Consider the following 23,827-nt stretch of genomic DNA (forward strand, 5'->3'; position numbering starts at 1 on the left):
TCAAATCTGGACCAAAACAGTTTTGCTGATTGTTCTTCCAGCTGATAACCACAAGTCATGACCCTGAATGATCCTGTGGGTGTTCACCTCTTCATTCTACACAAACACGTCGTCACGAGCAGATTTCTACTTTCACTTTCCCTTTTCCCCGGATTTAAGTGACGTAGCGGCTGATCCTAAATTCTCATTGGCTCAGAGGATGTCCCCGCCTCACAGTTTGTCCTCGTCTCCCCTGGTTTCGTCTCTTGTCTCCACACAGTCCGTCTCTCTGTGGAGAAATGAGCTCATCTACCTTCAGTCCAGTGAAGAGGAACACACCACCGCTCACCATGTTCACTGTACTTTCCCTGCTTCTACTGACAGGAGCACACAGCGCGACGGCTCGTGAGTTAAAGTCACGTTTCTACTTTATTTTATTGTGTTGGTCGATTTGAAGTTTAGTAACGTTCAAAGACATTATTTTTAAAGTTCATGTTTGTGACGCATATTTTAGTTGACGAAATATTAAAAACAAGACGTGAGAGCAGGTCAGACTGGAGGCGGACACAGAAACTGAAGCTCGGTACAAACCACTTGCAGCTTCTGCTCTGATCAATAAGCTGCTGCGCTGATCTGTGCTGATTAAGAAGCGCCCTTACGTGAACGAGCTCTGATCTCACTGCGGGGCAGCGGGCGCTGTGCGCACACACACAAGTACACACACACACACACACACACACACACACACACACACCTATCTTTGTATATCTAAAGATGGGTGTCGGTATACAGGGACTACCCTTTCCCGAGGTCCTAGAGCAATGGGAATCAGGTCAACACGCTGCACAAAATCTGAAAAAAATTCAGCTCTCTGTAGAAGGTAGATACAAGCTACAGAACTCTAAACACACAGCCCTGACTGGGTTGTGGTTTTTGCAGACATCTCTCTTTTGTGACATTTGAGGACACAACGAACAATGTTGGGACTTTAGAGGGACAATGAAGTCACCCTTTAAATAGCTCCTCATTAACATAAACACACACACCTGATAGAACACAGCATAAGGGGGACTATCATTTTATTACCATTAAATTAGGATGAATTTAGATATTTGTTCAAATAAGAACACGATTAATAAATATATATAAACAGAGATAACTTAAAAATAAGTGATCTCAATTCTGAGCTTAACCACATTAGGAAGAATAACAGAACTGGAGTTTTTTTAAACATTTCTTTGGAGCAAACTGTAAATAACTATTGCAATTTTAAACAGGATTTGCATAAAGCAAAACCTGATTTCTTATCAGCCACACACACTAAAACAAAAAACATGTCCATTATGAACTTCCATTACCTTGTCTGCTGAAGTACTACATGTATCCATTTTACAGTAACACATTTTAGAAACATAGTGCCTTCTAAAACCTTAAGGCATCAGCCAAACCACAATGCAAACAAAAACGTCAGTGGATTTACAGCTTTTGCTGCTCTGTCTGCCTCTTTGCAGTTGTTCCCCGGTTTCTCACAAAGTCCCTTATGTTTTGCACTGTTCGTTATGTTAACAAAGAGCCATCAACCATCTTGCAATGACTGCAATTTCATGACAACCTGATACGATGATGATTTAAAAAATGAACGTGACGTTCACTTATGTTCATCATATGAACAGTGATTTGTTAAGTTCACCCCTGATCTACACAAACACGTTGTCACGAGCAGATCTTTACTTTCACTTCTCCTTCTACGACCTCAGTGGATGAGTTTCACCCAGTTTTAAGGGACTCAGAGGCTGATTCTAAATTCCCATTGGCTCAGAGGATGTCCCCGCCTCACAGTTTGTCCTCGTCTCCCCTGGTTTTGTCTCTTTTCTCCACGGTCCGTCTCTCAGTGGAGACAGGAGCTCATCTACCTTCAGCCCAGTAAAGAGGAACACACCACCGCTCACCATGTTCACTGTACTTTACCTGCTTCTACTGACAGGAGCACACAGCGCGACGGCTCGTGAGTTAAAGTCACGTTTCTACTTTGTTTGATTTCATTTGGTCGATTTGAAGTGAAAGGGAAAATGCTCCATGTTTTTAAAAGACACTAAAATGATTTGAGGTCTATTGTAATGTTTGGTTCCTTCGTTGCAGATTTGAGAAGTTTAATCACGTTTCAAAGACATAATTTAAAAGTTCATGTTAGTGAATGTCATAAGATAAGAATAAAAGTCTCATTGAGTAACTGGTAATTGAAGTAGTTTCTCTTCACATTAAATACTCTGCAGTAGAAAATACTATTTTCTAATATTAAACATTTGAGTCGTTAGATTGAATCCATTTTTAAGACGTAGCAGAATATCCAAAGTAAAGAGAGTCTGGACTCTGGAGCAGACATTTTATCTATGAATGTGTTTTTATGTTTGTTAACCTCACAACAGCTGAAGTAGTGTTGATTGTGCTTCATGTCTTCTTGACTCTGAGTGATTTATAAAACAGTCCGAAATCTAAAGTCATGACTTGAACTTTTTCTTGCAGGGATTCACTCTCTGAAGTATTTTCTCACTGCGTCGTCTCAAGTCCCAAACCTTCCAGAGTTTGTGGGTGTTGGTTTGATTGATGACGTTCAGTTCGGATACTTTGACAGCAACACAATGAAAGCAGAACCCAAACAGGACTGGATGTTAAAGGCAACTGATTCACAGTACTGGAAGAGTCACACTCGGATTGCTTTGGATGCACAGCAGTTCTTCAAGAACCGCATTGAAACCTTAAAGGAACGCTTCAACCAAACTGGAGGTTTGTTTACATTTCACGCTCTAATAATAACACAACACACACACATACACACACACATACACACACTCTCTCTCACACTCCCACACACATAAACACACACACACCAAAACACAATTACACGCACGCTCACACAAACACAGTCACACATTAACACACACGCACACACACAATCACAGTCACACACACAAACACATAAACACACACAATCACACATGCCCACAATCACACATAACCGCACACACACACTCGCACACAATCACAGTCACACACAATCACACGCACACACACACACAACACACACGTCCACAATCAAACATAAACGCACGCGCACAAAAACACTATCACACATATTCACACACACGCATACAATCTCATTCGAACACACACTCACTCACACACATGAACACACACACATTAAAACACAGACATTTTCATTAATTAAATTTGATCCAGAATATTTATTAATTCATCAAACATGTGATCAATAGATTTTTAGATGATCAGATTTTTTTTATCAGGTGAAAATCTCAGATTTTTTGTGATGTTTCTTAAATATTAGAGTTTGTTGCTTCTCTTACTTTTTGATTAAAAACAGTCACAGACATTTTCACTACTTTCTGATATTTTCTTCAGTTTAAACAAGTATTTGATCAATTATTAAAATACATAATCAACAAGAATAATTAATTTGAACCTTAAATATATAAAATAAACAGTAGAGCAGCATATGAACATCCCTATGGTGACCACAGTGTGTCCACAAAGTAATAAAAACAGAAGAGAATTACACGTTAGATTAGATTCACACAAACACAGAGTCAAATTCAGAAGACATTTATATACTGTAGTGCTGAAAAGACATTTAACTTATGACCTGATCAGAAGAAAATAATAAAGATCAACAACTGTTGATCTTTATGAGTTGTTATCAGTAAACTCAGTGAAAGGATGTGTTGTGGGTCAGAGAAGAACTCATGAAAGTCAGGAGCAGATCAGGGGCTCATCCAGGATCATCTTTTATCTCTTTAGGGTTTTCAACGTTTTCATTGATTTTCAGAGAGAAACTCGCGAATAATGATGAAAAAAATAAAACACGTTTAGGAGATAGATGTTTATGAGTGACTGTTGGGCCTTGGTGGAGGTTTGTACTCCACTGAGGGAGGTTCTAATGTGTGTGTGTGTTTGTGTGTGTGTGTATGTTAATAACAGCTCAGATCTCTGTCTCTCTCAGGTGTTCACATTTACCAGCGGATGTCTGGATGTGAATGGGACGGAGAGACTGGAGAAGTTAAAGGTTTTGAGCAGCATGGTTATGATGGAGAAGACTTCTTATCATGGGACATGGAGACAGAGACGTGGATCGCTCCTACACCAAAGAGTGTCATCACCAAACTGAAGTGGGATCAGGAGAAACCCCGACTCGCATTTAAAAAGTACTACTACACGCAGGAGTGTCCTACCTGGCTGAAGAAGTTCCTGGAGCAGGGGAGGAGCTCTCTGCTGAGAACAGGTGACATCACAGAACCTCCATCAACTGAATGTTCCTCTTTCTTTCTCTGTGGCAGCGAACGAGAGCAAATACAAAAACACCTGCTGGACTCAGTCTGCTCCCTGTCTGTTATCATCACACTATCTCTCTCTCTTTCTCTCTCTCTCTCTCTCTCTCTCTCACTCTCTCTCTCTCTCTCTCTCTCTCTCTCTCTCTCTCTCTCTCTCTCTCTCTCTCTCTCTCTGCTCTTTTCATGCCTCCGCTCTGGTGACACCTAGTGGCTGCAGACATCCTGCTCTCGGGTCGTCCGTCCGTCCCATTGCTCTGAACAAGATTTCTTCAGAATGTCTTAAGGGAATTTCCTCAAATTTGGTGCAAACATTCACTTAGATTCACAAATGACCTGAATACATTTCGTTGGCGAAGGTCAAAAGGTAGCCGCACAAAGTATGTTGATGTTTCTTTGAACATGATATTGTACGATCAGATTCAGTTTTGGTATAAACTGTCACATGGACTCAAAAGTCGATTAGTTAAAGATTCGATTTTGGTACCTGGAGGTCAACAACCCATAAACTGTCTTTCTTTTTCCTCCCCAGAGCTTCCCAGGATTTCTCTCCTCCAGAAGTCTCCCTCCTCTCCAGTCAGCTGCCACGCTACAGGTTTCTACCCAGACAGTGCTGTGTTGTCCTGGAGGAGAGACGGGGAGGAGCTTCATGAGGACGTGTATCTCGGAGAGGTCCTCCCCAACCATGACGGGACCTTCCAGATGAGCTCTGACCTGAAGGTTTCATCCATCTCCCTTGAAGACTGGAGGAGGCACGAGTGTGTGTTCCACATCTCTGGTGTGAAGGAGGACATCGTCACCAAACTGGACAAAGACTCAGTCGAGTCTAACAGAGGTGAGACTTGAACCAGTGATGACACTGGGAATCACACTTTTCATCTACACTAACAGTCCTGCAGGTCATGTTGGCTGATGTGTAGCAGGAGAAGCTTCTTTCATCAATGTAAATAAATAAATTTAGATTAGTGTTAAACCAGCGCATGTGCCCCCCCCCCCCTTTCACCATAATGTGACCCTGAAAATTAAGTTAGTTTTAATGTGCCTGCAACAGTGTCTGAGGATTTTATTACTATTATTATTATCATTGATCAATGAGATGTACAGTGTTTGTGCAGATCTCAACTAGAGCCAGACTGGTTTATCACAGATCTGAGCCTTTCACAGACATACTGGGATCAGGGTGGATGTTTGATATGAAAACTTTTATTCTACAGAATTAATGAAGCAGAAAAAACAAACAAATCTCTCGTTCTTTACCTCGAGTAACAACAGACATTAAGGTTCATTTCTTCAGGCAGTTTATAACCATTTCAACCATTGACTGTAAATAAAGATGGACGACATGACGGCTCCTTAAAGTGAAGCCAAAGCGTCTCGGTCGCTGATTGATGCTATAAAAACAGGGTGAAACATCATGATTGACAGCTCATGATTGTCAGCTCATGATTGACAGCTCGTGATTGAAAGAGCATGTGTGTGGGCGGGGCCTCGTTACCATGGCTCCATTCCTCCGTTCACTACTGCACAGAGTCCAAATGTTCAAGATGGCGGCGTTCGTATCCGGGATATTTTAGCTTCATTTCTGGAAAGTGGGAGGAAGTGGAGACGTGTCGTCTGTGTTTATTTCCATTAGTCTATGATTGAACATTATAGTCACTGTTAAGACTCGACTGCTGCTCTGTTGGAGAAGATGAGTCCATGAAATGATTTAGTTACTGGAAGTATTCCACTCAACAGATAAGCCCATCAGCGTGACCGCCATTATCATCATCATCATCATCATCACTGCAGTGGTCGCTCTCGCTGTCATTGGATTCATCGTGTACAGGAGGAAGAAAGGTGAGAGACCAACAAAGACACCAATATTTTATGGTATTTTGATTTCAGACTTTCTAATTAATGCTCGTTCAGATCAAACCTCATGAAACAAACTTCAGTTTCTCACACACCAACTTCTGTTTCAAGAGCAGCAGGGTTCACACAAAGTTTTCTAACTTCCCTCTGCACCATAGACTGTTTATAAAAAGCTCTGCACACAGCGTCCAGCACACAAACAATAAAAAGTGACAGAATGTTGTCGATCGTTTGAGGAGGATCGCCACGAGAGAAAAACATGACACAATCCTGTCCTGAATTGTTTTTACTGTAATAACTGAAATCATTTGTCTTTTCTTTTTATTTCAGTCCAAAGTACCTCACCTGGTGAGTAAAACTTCTGTTTCTATTCTGTTTTCTTTTTATACTAACATGCTTTATGAGGACATCACGTCACGTTTGCACAGCAGCTGAAAGTACTAACATGTTCAGTTTTATAAAACTCCCCCAACACCTCTTTGGTCCACTTTGTACTGGTCCACTTTGTACTGGTCCAATTTGTACTGGTCCACAGCGGCGACAGTCAGGGAGGCGTTATGTTTTCAGACTGTTCATCCGTTCGTCCCCATCTTGTGAACACGATATCTCAGGAATGCCTTGAGGGAATTTCTTCAAATTTGCCTTGTCTACACTACTGCCCATATTTATTTCAATGGATACGAGTCTCCCCACAGGAACCTGACCCAGTGCAGGACTCTAGTAAACCTTCTGTAGATTAGATAGGGTTGATTTCGTTCTGAAGAGAGTTTTCAGGACTTTTCCCTGCAGTGTTGGTGGTTTGTAATGAAAGTGTCTGTTCAGAGGAGGATGGACTAACGATGTGTTTCTGACCTCACAGCTGGAAAAGATCAAGGTTCCTCACAGCCGCTGAGATCAGGTGATGGAGATTCTAATTCTCCAAGTGAGACGTCCTCCTGAACACAGTAAGTTGCTTCATCTGTTCAACAAAACTGCCTCAAACTAAGTGCAAGGTAACATATGTGTGATCATGTGTAAATCGGTTTAATTTACACATGATCTGTGTAAAATCTGTTTAATTAAAAATAACAGAGAGAGCAAGGCACAGATCAGAAACCTTCACGTTAATGAGACAGATTAAATGTTGAATTAAAACTCAAATATCAGCAATTCAAATGTTAATGAACCCAATATTTAGGGCTTATGAATTTAAGATCAGTTTATTTTTTCTGAGTTACCTTTCACTGAGAGAATCATGGAAATATTAGGTCTCAATACTGTAAATACATAAAATACGTGGCTTTGTGGAACTGAACATTTCATTTTGATTCTTTTTTCTCTCTTCAGGTTTATGAACGAGAAGCAGTGTCACCACAGTCTCCCCCTTACGCTGAGTTTTTAAAACTTCACATTTTCTCAAAGCTGCGAGTTCTAGTGTCCCTGCTCGTCAGGCTCCAGAGGATTCAAGCTGTTTATTCCACATGCAGACGTGAAACTGATCACCCTGAGCAGTGATGTTCTCCATATGAACATTTTAATACATTCATATCGTCCTGTTGACCACTCACACACTTTACCGTACTCACTCAGTCACATTCACTCACTCAGTGTTTGTTCTGTCACACGTCAATCACACACATTGTCCACAAAGCTATCACGGGTAGTTTTAGCTTTCTGATTCTTGCTTATGGACACTTGGGCACGTGGACAGTATCTGGGGATCGAACCTGTGCTCCTCTAGTTAATGGACGATCCGGTCTACCTCCTGAGCCACAGCTGCCAAAACATGCAACTGCAGAACCAGAATTTCTGTCCTGTATTCCACCTAAACACTCACCTTCATGACGTTAGGTCATGTTTCCCATGATGAGACATGAGACGTGTCATATCACAAACGTACCATTTTGTGTTTTGCCAACTTAACTTCAGCAACTTTACCAATTTAACTCAGTCAAGTTAGTTGAAGCAAATACGTTTACAAATCCAATAAATATTCTCTGTTGATTATATTTAGAAATTGCAGTAACACAATTTCAAATTTTCATTTTTACAGTGTAGAAGCTGAATGTTTGAGGCTCAATTTTTCTTCTTGTGTCAGGTTTTTATAAATAAATGTTAAATTAAGCTGCTTTTTTGTTTCATTCCTTTTGTACTTGTGTTTTTAATAAAGTCTATGATGTTCTCTGGGATTTCTGCCTCTTTGTGATTCAACGTGTAGAAAAGTTCAACACATCTGTGAAAGTTCAAATGTTCATTATCATCCCAGAAATAAACTAATGTTGATTTGACCTGTAAGAGCAGGAAGGGAAAAGCTATTTGGTCAAACCTGTGACTCTCAACAGGAAAATGACAAAGACATTTTACACATGACAAGTTAAGTTGTCAAATCGGGACCAAATCAGTTTTGCTGATTGTTCATCGAGCTGATAACCACAAGTCATGACCCTGAATGATCCTGTGGGTGTTAACCTCAGGTCTTCATTCAACACAAACACGTTGTCACAAGCAGATCTTTACTTTCACTCTCCTTCTACAACCTCAGTGGATGAGTTTCACCTGCTAAATTCCCATTGGCTCAGAGGATGTCCCCGCCTCACAGTTTGTCCTCGTGTCCACATGTTTCCGTCTCTCTATGTAAAGACAGGAGCTCATCTACCTTCAGTCCAGAAAAGAGGAATACACCACCGCTCACCATGTTCACCGTACTTTCCCTGCTTCTACTGACAGGAGCACACAGTGCGACGGCTCGTGAGTTAAAGTCCACACTGTAAAGAATTGACTACAATTAACAGTAAATACCTGGCAAAAAAGTTGCCAATATATTACTGTTAAATTACTGTTAATAACTTTCAAAAGAATTACAGTATATTACAGGATACCTTTCACAGTTTTTTGTTGTATGTAAATTACAATAATTTATTTTTTTACAGAAAATCGCAATTAATTGTAATCTAGTTTACAACATTACCTTATATTCTATTCAAATGACAGAAGGCGCCTGCCAACTAAAGTGGCCAATAAATAGCTGTTAATACTTTGAAAGTACAATATGATGTTGTACAACTCTTTTAGTTAAGCAGTTTATCAGTTTAGCAAATAATGCATATTGTGAGGTATTTTGAATGAGACGAGGCTGTTTATCCAAAATTCATCTGCATTGCTCTAAAGTCTCTTCACCTGTTGAATAAAAAATGAAGCCAGAGCTGTAACAAAATAAAACTTTTATTGATACAATACAATTTCACAACGTTTTAAGAACATGGTGTAAACGTAAATTATATATCTTTGGACACGGGCCACCCAGTGGAGTTCACATTGACCAAAGTTTCAACATAGTCAAACATTATTAAAACTGACAACATACTCGGCTTAAAGGCCCAATCTGAAACCAGGACCTACGGTAGAAGTGTATTAAGAATAAGGTCTCAACATTTTTGGTATAATTTAATTTTTAGCTAACTAGCTAAAAAAGATGACTTTCTTTCAGTGTAATTGGAAATCTAAATATATCAGCAAAAGATATAAATACTAATAAAACGTTGTTGAAGAACAATGTCCAGTCACAAAGTAAGGAGGAGAACAGTCCTCATGCTTTACGTTTGACTTGCACTCAAAGTCAAAGTCCATTAATGTCTTGATGAGAGAAGAGATGTGAGGACTGACAGAGTTATTCTTGTTTTCACACACCTTCTCACTTGGCTGACCAGCTTTGCCATCTTGGTGACTTTGGTTGGATTGATTCAACGAAACATCTGAAATCACAAAATCACCCGGAAAAAAAAACTTAATGAAAGCACTGCGCCGACAGCTCCTCTAAAAGAGGGAGCCTAATCCATCAGGTGGTTCAAGGCAAGATAATCACTTTCCCATTTAATATGCAAAGCAAAACTTCACAAGATTGCATGAGCTGACCAGCAGTGATATGGTTGCATTGTGGCGTGCACTCAGGGGTGTGTCCTCTCACCCAGTGGGTTGATGGGTAATGTTAGAGGCTGTAGCTATATATACTTCCCGTATGGGGAACATGTGCCAGTTCTTCCTTGCTACTGAATAAACCACAGTAAACAGTACCTGCGTCTCTGCCTTTCCTTGTCTTGCCACATTGGTGACCCCGTTTTTTGGACATGTTCGAGGTAGAGGAGGATAGTGTCCCTTCCTCATCGGGGGAAGACGTATTTTCTTCCCCGGCGCCCGTGGACCGTGTCTCCACAACGACCATGGCGCCGCAGCTTCCGCGACCGACCAGCTCCGCGGAGCACGTTAAACTGCCGGAGTTTTGGCAGAACGACCCCGCGCCGTGGTTTCTGCACGTCGAGGCTCTTTTCCATCTGCGAGGAGTAATGGCAGACGACTCCAGGTATTTTTTGGTGGTCGCGGCTTTGGACCAGCAATCCACCCGGCGCGTGATGCAGCTCCTGCGAGCCCCGCCGCTGCGCGGAAAGTACGCCGCCCTCAAGCAGCTTCTCCTCCGGCGCTACAGCTTGTCAGCCGCAGAGAGAGCGGACAAGCTACTGTCGCTTCCCGGTTTGGGCGATGGTTCGGCAGTGGACCTGATGGACGAGATGCTGTCGTTGCTGGGCTCCGAGGATGATGGTTTCCTGTTCCCGCACATCTTTCTGCGCCAGCTTCCGCTGCAGTTGCGCGCAGCCCTCGCCAACTCTTCTTGTTTGGCGGCCGGCGACTTCCGTGGATTGGCTGAGCAGGCGGACCGGATCCTGCTGACTTCGAGGAACGTCTCCGTGCAGAGTGTGGCCGTGGAGTCCTTGCAGCCGACGTTGGAGGACGAGGTTCCGGCATTGACGGCTGCAGTTTCCACCCGCAGACAGCGCGGCCAGCTGTGTTTCTTCCATCAGCGCTTCGGCAGCAAGGCGCGCCGCTGCGTTCCTCCGTGCGCGTTCGAGGCACCGGGAAACGGAAGAGCCGGCGCTCGGTAGCAGCCGTGGGCGCTGGCGAGCAAGAGGAGCTGCTGTTCGTTCATGACTCCATATCAGGTAATCAGTTCCTGGTGGACTCCGGCTCGCAGAAGAGCCTTCTCCCTCCTGCAGCTACGGACCTCTCGGCCTGTGGCAGTGGTCCGCGTCTGACAGCGGCTAACGGTTCGGCTATAGAGACGTTTGGTACCAAGTCTGTGACTGTGTGTTTCAATGGACGCAAATTTCTGTGTGACTTTGTTGTAGCCTCCATTACGGTTCCTATTATCGGAGCAGATTTTCTGTGCACTAATGGGTTGTTAGTGGATGTAGCTAATCGCAGGCTCATTGATGCTGTGTCTTTTGCGTCTTTTCCGTGTCAGACAGGGGGACCCGGGCCGTTAACACACGCTAATTTCGCGGCGTCAAAGGATGTCTTCCAGCGCTTACTGGCGGAATTTCCTTCGCTGACAATGCCCGCATTTTCTGCCGCGGTTACTAAACACGGCGTGGAACATTTCATTCCCACTGCGGGTATGCCTGTTTTCGCACGTTCGCGTCGCCTCGACACCGTGAAGTTAGCCACTGCGAAGGAGGAGTTTGCTACCATGGAGCGTTTGGGGATCGTTAGGCGGTCCAACAGCCCGTGGGCTTCGCCGCTCCACATGGTGCCCAAGGCGGACGGGTCTTGGCGGCCGTGCGGTGACTTCCGCCGTTTAAATAACATTACGGCCCATGACCGTTATCCCATTCCGCATGTTCAGGATTTTTCGATTCGTCTGGCGGGCATGACAATTTTTTCTAAAATCGATTTGGTGCGAGGTTATCATCAGGTGCCTGTGCGGGCAGAGGACGTGCCCAAGACTGCAGTCATTACACCGTTTGGGCTTTTCGAGTTCCTGCGAATACCGTTCGGCCTTAAAGGCGCAGCGCAGACGTTTCAGCGCTTGATGGACTCGGTGTTACGTGACCTCGCGTTTGTTTTCGTCTATTTGGACGACATCTTGGTGGCCAGCCCGTCGGTTGATGAGCATTTGTCGCACCTTAGGCAGGTTTTCCAGCGCCTTGATGGACATGGTCTCATTGTCAACACAGCCAAGTGCCAGTTTGGGCTGTCTGTCATAGACTTTTTGGGCCATCGCATTTCGTCGCAGGGTGCGGTTCCTTTGCCCTCGAAGGTGCATGCAGTTGCGGATTTTCCCCGTCCGGTCTCGGTCAGGTCGCTACAGGAGTTTTTGGGCATGGTAAACTTTTACAATCGTTTCTTGCCTCGTGCGGCCCAACTCCTGCAACCATTGTATGGTGCTTTGAAGCTTAAGAAAGCCAAGGACCAGGTTGACTGGACCCCTGTGAGGATCCAGGCTTTTGAGGGGGCTAAGGCTGCCCTGGCTAACGCGGCGCTTCTGGCGCACCCCGCGTCTCGGGCGCCCATCGCCCTCACGATCGATGCTTCGGATGTGGCTGTCGGTGCAGTTGTTGAACAGCGTGTTGCGGGTGCGTGGCAGCCCCTTGCATTTTTTAGCCGCGGTTTGCGAGACAGTGAGCGAAAATACAGCGTGTTTGACCGGGAACTGTTAGCGTTGTACCTGGCTACGCGTCATTTCCGTTTCCTGCTGGAAGGCCGCCCTTTCACAGCCTATGTTGACCACAAACCATTGACGTTTGCTATGGCGAAGGTGACAGAGCCATGGTCTGCTCGCCAGCAGCGCCATCTAGCGGCGATCTCCGAATTCACAACGGACATCCAACATGTGGCGGGTAAAGCGAACCCGGTGGCAGACTGCCTGTCGCAGGTGCTGGTGTGCCCTGTGCATCTTGGGGTTGATTTTTCAGCACTGGCTGCCGATCAACCTGGGGACCCGGGTATCGTTGCACTGAGAGCTGCGAGTACCGGTCTGGAGCTGGAGGAGGCAGTGGTGCAAAATGGTGGGCCTGCCCTCCTTTGCGACGTCTCCACGGGCCGCCCCCGCCCGGTGGTGCCGGTTGCTTGGCGCCGTTGGGTCTTTGATATGGTGCACTCTCTTTCTCATCCGGGTGTCCGGGCGTCGGTGAAGTTGGTGTCTTCGAAGTTTGTGTGGCCTGGCCTTCGCAAAGAGGTCAAAGAGTGGGCGGCCACATGTGTGGCGTGTCAGCGCGCAAAAGTTCACCAGCACACTAGGGCGCCCCTCGAGCCATTTTTGATTCCGGCCAAGCGTTTTGATCATGTGTATATCGACCTTGTGGGGCCTCTTCCCCCTTCCCAGGGTTTTACACATCTCCTTACCATGGTAGATCGGACCACTAGGTGGCCAGAGGCGGTTCCTCTGTCTTCCACGACATCTGCGGACGTGGCACGCGCTTTTCTTTCAGCTTGGGTCTCACGTTTTGGTGCACCGTCTGATATCACCTCTGACAGAGGCCCGCAGTTCATTTCGGATCTCTGGTCGGCGCTAGCAAAGTCTTTGGGCACACAGGTTCACCGTACCACTGCCTACCACCCCCAGGCTAACGGTTTGTGTGAACGTTTTCACCGGTCGCTTAAGGCGTCATTGCGGGCTGCGCTCTCAGACGCGAACTGGTTGGATCGGTTGCCGTGGGTGATGCTCGGGTTGCGCTCGGCTCCTAAGGCTGACCTGGATGCCTCGCCTGCAGAGTTGGTGCTCGGTCAGCCGCTCCGCGTCCCAGGGGAGTTTCTGCCTCAGAGCTCGGCCCCCTTTCCGGTTCCTGTTGCGCGTCCTGCGTCACAGGCCGCTTGTGCACCGGTGCCCGTGCATCATTTTTCTCCTCGGTCTTTCGTGCCAACGGATCTCGCGACCACTCGGTTTGTTTTCGTGCGTCACGATGCTCACCGGTTTCCCCTCCAGCCCCCGTATGACGGCCCGTTTAGAGTGTTAGAGGCGGGTTCTAAAAGTTTCATTCTGGACATGGGCGGGCGCAGGGAGCGCGTTTCGTTAGACAGGCTTAAGCCAGCTCATCTGTTGGCCGGCGAAGAGGTGCTACCGGCCCGGGTTCCCCGTCGTGGTCGCCCCCCTTCTAAGACCCCTGTGTTGTTTTCTCCAGTTGTGCCTCCTGATCCTGTGCCTGTTCCACCCCTGCGTTTGCGGACGGGGGTCGGCGTAGCCGTTATGGTCGCCTCGTTAAACCCCCTGAGAGGTACTGACTTTTGTCCCATTTTTTTTCCCCTCTGGGTGTTCGGGGGGGGGCTGTGTGGCGTGCACTCAGGGGTGTGTCCTCTCACCCAGTGGGTTGATGGGTAATGTTAGAGGCTGTAGCTATATATACTTCCCGTATGGGGAACATGTGCCAGTTCTTCCTTGCTACTGAATAAACCACAGTAAACAGTACCTGCGTCTCTGCCTTTCCTTGTCTTGCCACAGCATCAACATAACCTCAGGCAACAGGTCCTCTGGTTGGAGATTTCCTGACCAACTTGCAAGGACAACAATCACATCGCAAAACATACCGACGTAAAAAATGTTGTATTCACGACAGAACCATATTTAGTGTATTTTGCTTCTTCACGGTCCTATACCACTCATTGTATTGGAACTATGTTTTTTGAGAAACACAGCCTGGTTACACACTGGAGCCTTTTACATATCACACCACTGCACGGGCCACCTAGTGGCTCCAGTGTGTAGTAATAGTGCCATTCAGTAACAAACAAAATTGTTCCTAAGTAAGGAGTCGTATGAGGGGACCTTGAAATGGGCAGGAAAAATCATTATACATATATTCTCTTGTGGACTACTAAACATATTTTTTTGATTTTTGTTCTGGTTTAAAATGTTGTTGGGTAGCTTTCCCAGTTTGCTGCCACTGTTTCTGGGCTAGTCATGAGATAAAGGCATAAACGTCATTTTATTGCAGTAATGCAATAAAATGGGTCTAAAGATTGTATTGATTGCTTAACAGACCTCTGAAATAGCCGACATGCAAGGTATAAAAAAAACTATAAAAGCAGTTAAGTGAATCATTCGAACTCATGCAATAAAGGTCCAGCACACAACAATAAAGAGTTTATATATATTCTGTTGTGGATTACTAAACATATTTTTGGCATGTTTGTTGTGGTTTAAACGTTGTTTGGTAGTTGTTCAAGTTTGCTGCCACTGTTGTTGGGCTAGTCATGAGATCTTCAATTGAAGAACTCTATGCCTGGGGTTATGTCCATGCAGAGTTTCCATAGTAACAGGAAGCTGCTGAGGACAAACAGCTTCCTGTTTTGTTGGTACAATGTTCAACATCATGTAGGCGGATAAAGACCGTGAGTGACGTCACTGACATGAGATATTACTAATTAATGATCTGTTATCAATGTCACCTCCTCCTCCAGTATAATCAACACACATTGTTACTAACACAAAACACAAATGTCAGTGAAAAGAAGCAGGGAGATAAAGAATCAGGACGAGGCTGCCTCCATGATGAATAACTGACAGATGTCTGTTAATACATTCTAATGTGATAACATCTGCACTGAAGCTGGACTGCTTGATGTGAGTCTGTCACAGAGATGAAGGTTTCTGCCTTTATGTTTGCACAAATGCACCAAGTGTATTTTTACAGAATAAACAAAGACATTTTTTTTCTTTACATTTAAAAAACATACGTTTATTTTCTTAATTCAAGTTCTGTTTGGACGCATCATTAGATTAATAGTTATTTATAATGAAGCTTATGTTTAACATTTAAACATCAAGTCTCAATTACATGTCTTTATCATGAGAATTTGACTTTGACATCTTAGGAATCAGTGCCAAACACACAGATGAATTATTTTCAGTCAATGGATCTGAATCAGAAATATTGTTGACAACTTACAGTTTTTCTCCATTGCTTTGGCTCATTTCACGAAACAGAAATGACATTCTCAGAGCTCTAAGTGCAAATGGCAAAATAGCCCATATGGTTCAGCACAACTACATAGATCACCTTCAAAAGGTCATATCTCACCCAAAACAGTTAACTCAAGTTTCAAAACCAAATCATTTTCTCATATAAATAGTCAGTGCCCCCAAAATGAAAATTTCCTTCTCGATTGCTGTGGCTCATCTCTCAGAAAAAGCAGGACATTCTCAAAGCTTTAAATACATTTGCCAAAATAACATAGATGGTTCAGCAAATCTCCATAGCACACCTGCAAAAGGTCATATGTCTCCCAAAACAGCCAACTCATCAGTCAAAACTAAATCCTTTTCTCATACAAATAGTCAGTGCCCCCAAAATGAAAAGTCCCTTTGGCATTGTTTAAACACTACAGGTCAAAATGTTTAGATGTTTCGTCAGTATTGCAGTGGACCATAGAAATATCCCTCATGTGCACATTTCAATCTTGGCTCAGTCCTTTGACACTGAATGGTTACAGTAGATGTTTTCTTTCCAGAATATTATGTGTATCAAACAGAAAAAAGATTTATTCAAGGTTTCACATAAAATATGTTTATTGAACTCATACTGCCATGGAAATTGTTACAGTAATTGCCATACATCATGGTTACAGTAACAGAAAATGTGTACAGCACAATATACTGTCAAACAATAAGCACATCAAAACTAAAATTTGGTATAGTGAGATATGACCTTCTGAAGGTGATCTATGTAGTTGTGCTGAACCATATGGGCTATTTTGCCAATTGCACTTAGAGCTCTGAGAATGTCATTTCTGTTTCGTGAAATGAGCCAAAGCAATTGAGAAAAACTCTAAACTTACTGTGTGACTGGTGATCAGATGTGTGAAACTCAATCTTGATTACTAAAGTTCTAGTTGCACCTGGAAATTAAGCCAATGATCCAAGATATCCTTATTACAGTATATACCATGATGTTTTTCATGGTATTATGTGCCTGTATGATTTTGACAGTGGAGTGAACTATTGTGCAGGTGATGATGTACACAATGAAATTATGCCAACATGTTCTGCAGAGAACGACCACTTGACTGAGAAGCGACAGTCAGTTTTCACCAGCAATATATATTCAATTGGTAATTGAACTAACTGAAGGCAATTGTACCTAACCGTTTGCAAAGGTGTGCTAAATCATTTGAAATTTGTGCAAGCTGTTGGAAATTGTACTTGTCATTGCAAGGATGTGCTAATACAATTGCAATTTGATTAAAGAAATGAGATATTGCAATCTGTTGAATGTCATTTCTGTTTCGTGAAATGAGCCAAAGCAATGGAGAAAAACTGTAATGAACATTTTGTCATATGTAACAATGTCTCACTTTGTTTTTTTACTGGGTCCAGTATGATTGTATATGTGTTTATATGGATACAAATATATTGATATACAAAGAGAGAGAAAAACCAACTATTTAAAGACTTAAAGAATAAAAGTATGATCGAGTAACTGGAAATTGAAGAAGTTTCACTTCACATTAAATACTCTGCAGTAGAAAATATTTGTTTCTAATATTAAACAATTGAGTCGTTAGATTGAATCCATTTTTAAGACATAGCAGAATATTCAGAGTAAAGAGAGTCTGGACTCTGGAGCAGACGTTTTCTCTATGAATGTGTATTTTTGTTTGTTTCCCTCACAACAGCTGAAGTTCAGTCAGACAACTCAGTGTTTGGCGTCTAGGCTCCAACTTAATCACTCCCCCATATGATTACACAGGAATGATGGGAGTGATGATCAAATACTTGTAACCCCCCGTTGGAGCCTACAGGTGGATGCTGGGGTGGTGGAGGGGCTGAAGCAACAGGTAGCAATACTGCAGCAGCAGTGCAAGCAAGAGGGGTTGATGGGAAATGTCTCTCTGGTTAAATAGACCACCTGATAAGGTGGGTGTGTATTATAGATGGTTGTGGAGATGGAAGTATGTCACATGATGTATGTCACAAGATGTATGTAGCATGATTGACGCAGCGCAGCTCGAGTTGCCTGCCAGAACTAGCTCGCAGGCGTCGCCATATTTGTGTTGAATGTGCTTCATGTCTTCTTGACTCTGAGTGATTTATAAAACAGTTTTTCTTGCAGGGATTCACTCTCTGAAGTATTTCTACATTGCGTCCTCTCAAGTCCCAAACCTTCCAGAGTTTGTTGCTGTTGGTTTGGTTGATGACGTTCAGATCGATTACTATGACAGCAACACAAAGAAAGCAGAACCCAAACAGGACTGGATGTTAAACGCAACTGATTCCAAGTACTGGGAGAGTCAGACTCAGAATGGTTTGGATGCACAGCAGGTCTACAAAAACCACATGGAAACCTTTAAGGAACACTTTAACCAAACAGGAGGTAGGTTTACATTTCATCTCTCTAATAATAACACAACACACACACAGACACATACTCTCTCTCACAATCTCACAAACATAACCACAATTACTCGTAGTAATTATTAGTAGTGAAAAATATTTTCACTACTTTCTGATATTTTCTTCAGTTTAAGCCAGAAGACATTTATATACTGTAGTGCTGAAAGACATTTAACTTATGACCTGATCAGCAGAAAATAATAAAGATCAACAACTGTGAATGAGTTGTTATCAGTAAACTCAGTGGAAGGATGTGTTGTGGGTCAGAGAAGAACTCATGAAACTCAGGAGCAAATCAGGGGCTGATCCAGGATCATCTTTTATCTCTTTAGGATTTTTCAACGTTTTCCTTGATTTTCAGAGAGAAACTCTCGAATCATGATGAAAAAAATAAAACACGTTTAGGAGACTGATGTTTATGAGTGACTGTTGGGCCCTGGTGGAGGTTTGTACTCCACTGAGGGAGGTTCTAGTGTGTGTGTGTGTGTGTGTGTGTGTGTGTGTGTGTGTGTGTGTGTGTGTGTGTGTGTGTGTGTTTGTGTGTGTGTGTGTGTGTGTGAGTGTGTGTGTCTCTGTGTGTGTCCCTGTGTGTGTCTCTGTGTGTGTGTCTGTGTTTGGTGAAGATGTGATAATAACAGCTCAGATCTCTGTCTCTCTCTCAGGTGTTCACATTTACCAGAACATGTTCGGATGTGAATGGGACGATGAGACTGGAGAAGTTAAAGGTTTTAATCAGTTTGGTTATGATGGAGCAGACTTTATATCATTGGACATGGAGAGAGAGACGTGGATCGCTCCAACACCAAAGAGCGTAATCATCAAGCTGGAGTGGGATCAGGATAAAGCTCGACTCGCATATAAAAAGTACTACTACACACAGCTGTGTCCTTCCTATCTGAAGAAGTTCCTGGAGCACGGGAGGAGCTCTCTGCTGAGAACAGGTGACATCACAGAACCTCCATCAACTGAATGTTCCTCTTTCTTTCTCTGTGGCAGCGAACAAGAGCAAATACACAAACACCTGCTGGACTCAGTCTGCTCCCTGTCTGTTATCATCACTCCATCTCTCTCTCTCTCTCCCTCTCCCTCTCTCTCTCTCTCTCTCTCTTTTTTCAATTCAAGAGACTGACAAGTTTCTTCGCTCTTTAACTGCGGTTTTTAGTGATTTTAATGTCACTTTTACTGAGAAGGTTTTTATATCATGGGAGCTGCCTACAACAAACAAATAAAGATAAGTGGCAGCTCCTGAACCACCTCTCAGGCAAGGCCAAGATGGCCATTTTCATCAGTCGAAAAAACAGGATAGAGAACAGAGACGGGCAGGAAGAGGGGGCGGTGTGGGTGATAAACCCTTCGGGCCAGACTCCGACTCGAGACTCCATCCCATTGCTCTGAACATGATATCTCCAGAATGTCGAGAGTATTTCCTCAAATATGGTGCAAACATTCTCTTTGACTCAAGGATTAGCTCACTTGATTTCAATAGCCAAAGGTCAAAGGTCAAGGTCCCGAAAGCCACTCAAAACATGTTTTTAATCTTTTTTGACATGATATCGTAAGATCAGCTTCAGATTCCTGCAAACTGTCACATGGACTCAAAGATTGATTGGTTATTGATTCGAATTTGGTGCTCGAGGTCAAAGGTCAAGGTCACAGTGACCTCATGTTACTGTGAATGTGACATAATAGCACTGCCCCTAGGGAACTTTACATCTGGCACAGTTCACTTGGAGTCACTGATGAATGGATTAGACCGGGTCCTCTGAAGGAAGCCGTCCCTGAATTGAGACCCAGCCGGAGCGTCCTCCCTCCTCACTGCCCGACCGACCTGCACTCACTTTGCACTTTAACACAAAATACCAACATTAATCAGAAGTGATCAGGACCTGTCCACTACAGGAAGTTTACTTCATGAATACTGTGATATTACTTTTACGTCATATCGTCCACCCCAGTGTCTTTGCATCACTTCAGCCTCTGTCTCTCACTCACATCTCACAGTTTGTCCACTTGTCTCGTATATTAACAAACATGACTAATGCAACATAAATGGAATCATAAACTGTCTTTCTTTTTCCTCCCCAGAGCTTCCCAGGATTTCTCTCCTCCAGAAGTCTCCTTCCTCTCCAGTCAGCTGCCACGCTACAGGTTTCTACCCAGACAGCGCCGTGTTGTTCTGGAGGAGAGAAGGGGAGGAGCTTCATGAGGACGTGTACCGTGGAGAGGTCCTCCCCAACCATGATGGAACCTTCCAGATGAGCTCTGACCTGAAGGTTTCATCCATCTCCCCTGAAGACTGGAGGAGCTACGACTGTGTGTTCCACATCTCTGGTGTGAAGGAGGACATCGTCACCAAACTGGACAAAGACTCAGTCGAGTCCAACAGAGGTGAGACTGGAACCAGTGATGATGCTGGGAAACACACATTTCATCTACAGTCACAGTCCTGCAGGTCATGTTGGCTGATGTGTAGCAGGAGAAGTTTTCTTTCATCAATGTATATAAATAAATTTAGATCAGTGTTAAACCAGCGCATGTGCCCCCCCCCCCCTTCACCATCATGTGACCCTAAACAATTAAGTTAGTTTTAATGTGTCTGAGGATTTTATTACTATTATTATTATCATTCATTTTGTACAGAGGAAAACTGAGAGTAGAAACAACAGCAGGACAAACTCACACGTTTAGTATCTGTGTGTGTTTGTTGTGTCTCAGGACAGGATTGTGGTTCAGGGAGATTCTTGTCGTCCAACCTGCTTCATCTGTTCAGGTTGTGATGCTTTGTTTTTTTATTCACTCAACAGAGAAGCCCATCAGAATGACCATCATCATCATCATCATCACTGCAGTGGTCGCTCTCACTGTCGTCAGCGCTGTCATTGGACTCATCGTGTACAGGAGGAAGAAAGGTGAGAGACCAACACAGAAGCTTTGTCCAATATTTTTCTGGTGTTTTGATTTCAGACTTTCTAATTAATGCTCGTTCAGATCAAACCTCATGAAACAAACTTCAGTTCCTCACACACCAACTTCTGTTTCAAGAGCTGCAGGGTTCACACAAAGTTTTCTAACTTCCATCTGCACCATAGACTGTTTATAAAAAGCTCTGCACACAGCGTCCAGCACACAAACAATAAAAAGTGACAGAATGTTGTCGATCGTTTGAGGAGGATCGCCACGAGAGAAAAACATGAGACAATCCTGTTTGTGTTTTAACTGTAATAACTGAATTCATTTGTCTTTTCTTTGTATTTCAGTAAACCCTCTGTAGATTAGATAGGGTTCATTTTGTGCTGAAGAGAGTTTTCAGGACTGTTCCCTGCAGTGTTGGTGGTTTTTAATGAAAGTGTCTGTTCAGAGGAGGATGGACTAACGATGTGTTTCTGACCTCACAGCTGGAAAAGATCCAGGTGCCTCAGAGCCGCTGAGATCAGGTGATGGAGATTCTAATTCTCCAAGTGAGACGTCCTCCTGAACACAGTGAGTTGCTTCATCTGTTCAACAAAACTGACTCAAACTAAGTGCAAAGTAACATATGTGTGATCATGTGTAAAAAATCTGTTTGAATTAGAAATACAAAAATCTGCTGAGAGCAAGAAACAGATCAGAAACCTTCACGTTAATAGGATAGATTAAATGTTGAATTAAAACTAAAATATCAGCAATTAAAATGTTAATGAACCAAATATTTAGGGGTTATCAATTTAAGATTAGTGTATTTTTTCTGAGTTAACTTTCACTGAGAGAATCATGGAAATATTAGGTCTCAATACTGTAAATACATAAAATATGTGACTTTGTGGAACTGAACATTTCATTTTTTATTTCATTTTTCTCTCTTCAGGTTTATGGATGAGAAGCAGTGTCACCACAGTCTCCCCCTTACACTGGGAATTCATTGATTATTCATCACTCAAATCATAAAATGATATTCAGGCTCAGACATTGATTGAAATACAAACAACACAACTGACATATATGAAAAATAAATGGTGGCGTCGATTAAATTTGATCTTTTAGTTAAAAATAATAAATATAATTAACCCGGAGTGAAGTAAAACACATTTTCAAAAACAATGAAAGTATCACAGCACTGTTCACATGCAGTTAATTTACAGATCGTCATAGTTACAGTTTTATATTCCTGATGTTGGGGAATCCTTGTAAAATCATTAAAATAATACAAATCTAAATCTAAATATATAGACACCCACACATCCTCATTTTAGGATCTGGAAATATAATCTGTTTTATGATTTAGATTATATTTGAGCATCAGTACAAAATTTGTTTTCAAGATGTGTAAATATTCAGATTTTATTTTATTTCTATTTTGGCCTGAACAAGAAATGAATTAATCCAGAGTTGCTTGTTTTGTTTGTTTGATTGTATTGATGCTTTTCTGTGTTCTTCACCTTTAAAGTTCATTTGAGTGGAGATCATAAAAGGGTTGTGTGATGTTTTAAGTATCTCATGTGAAATATTCTGTTAATATTTATAATGTTAGTTTTTAGGGACAAGGGACTTTTCTGTTTTAGCCTCGTTAACATTTACACTGCAAAAATGAAAAGGTTCAAACGGCGCAAAATTACTGAACTTATCTGTTGTGAGTTTAAAAACTTCACATTTTCTCAAAGCTGTGAGTTCTAGTGTCCCTGCTCGTCAGGCTCCAGAGGATTCAAGCAGTTTATTCCACATGCAGACGTGAAATGGATCACCCTGAGCAGTGATGTTCTCCATATGAACATTTGAATACATTAATATCGTCCTGTTGACCACTCACACACTTTACCGTATTCACTGAGTCACATTCACTCACTCAGTGTTTGTTCTGTCACACGTCAATCACACACATTGTCCATGAAGCTGTCATCGGTAGTTTTAGCTTTCTGATTCTTGCTTATGGACACTTGGGCATGCAAACTGGAGCAGCTGAGGATCGAACCTGTGCTCCTCTGGTTAGTGGACCATCCGGTCTACCTCCTGAGCCACAGCCGCCAAAACATGCAGCTGCAGAACCAGAATTTCTGTCCTGTATTCAACATAAACACTCACCTTCATGATGTTGGGTCACGTTTCCCCTGATGAGACATGAGACATGTCATATCACAAACGTACCATTTTGTGTTTTGCCAACTTAACTTTGCAACTTTACAAATTTAACTTAGTAAAGTAGGTTGAAGCAAATACATATACAAATCCATTAAATATTCTGTTGTTGATTATATATATAAATCGTAGTATCACAATTTCACGTTTTCTTTTTTACAGTGTAGAAACTGAACATTTGAGGCTCAATTTTTCTTCTTGTGTCTGGTTTTTATAAATAAATGTTAAATTAATCTGCTTTGCTGTTTCATTTCTTTTGTACTTGTGTTTGTTATAAAGTCTCTGATGTTCTCTGTGATTTCAACACATCTGTGTTGAAATATTTCACTTTCCACTTTCCCCCGGATTTAAGTGAAGTAGAGGCTGATCCTAAATTCCCATTGGCTCAGAGGATGTCCCCGCCTTACAG

At 42.8% G+C, this 23,827-nt stretch overlaps 1 protein-coding gene across 6 annotated transcripts; it reads left to right on the forward strand.

Annotated features, from left to right (window-relative positions):
- The first annotated feature begins 184 nt into the window (after positions 1-184).
- LOC128461369 (major histocompatibility complex class I-related gene protein) lies at positions 185-23,651 on the forward strand. 6 transcript variants are annotated; one of them, XM_053446263.1, is made up of 9 exons: positions 185-384; positions 1,872-1,984; positions 2,503-2,763; positions 3,995-4,273; positions 4,852-5,154; positions 6,057-6,158; positions 6,504-6,521; positions 7,033-7,117; positions 22,154-23,651. In XM_053446263.1, exons 1-8 carry the CDS (start codon positions 200-202, stop codon positions 7,110-7,112), a joined length of 1,341 nt encoding a protein of 446 aa, XP_053302238.1. In that variant the 5' UTR covers positions 185-199; the 3' UTR covers positions 7,113-7,117; positions 22,154-23,651. The 6 variants fall into 6 exon arrangements, with proteins under 6 accessions (XP_053302238.1, XP_053302236.1, XP_053302237.1 ...); XM_053446261.1 differs by lacking the exon at positions 7,033-7,117 and adding an exon at positions 21,705-21,789; XM_053446262.1 differs by lacking the exon at positions 22,154-23,651 and adding an exon at positions 7,500-8,341.
- Positions 23,652-23,827: the final 176 nt, after the last annotated feature.

Source organism: Pleuronectes platessa, chromosome 18 (assembly GCF_947347685.1).
Source record: "Pleuronectes platessa chromosome 18, fPlePla1.1, whole genome shotgun sequence".
Classification (NCBI taxonomy): Eukaryota; Metazoa; Chordata; class Actinopteri; order Pleuronectiformes; family Pleuronectidae; genus Pleuronectes; species Pleuronectes platessa.

What these genes read in the sequence shown, in the direction of transcription:
- LOC128461369 (XM_053446263.1), top strand. Translation starts at nt 200, where the DNA reads ATGTCCCCGCCTCACAGTTTGTCCTCGTCTCCCCTGGTTTCGTCTCTT. An exon ending in GAGCTCTCTGCTGAGAACAG is followed by an intron (nt 4,274 to 4,851) that starts GTGACATCACAG and finishes TTTCCTCCCCAG; the next exon opens with AGCTTCCCAGGATTTCTCTC. An exon ending in CTCAGTCGAGTCTAACAGAG is followed by an intron (nt 5,155 to 6,056) that starts GTGAGACTTGAA and finishes TCCACTCAACAG; the next exon opens with ATAAGCCCATCAGCGTGACC.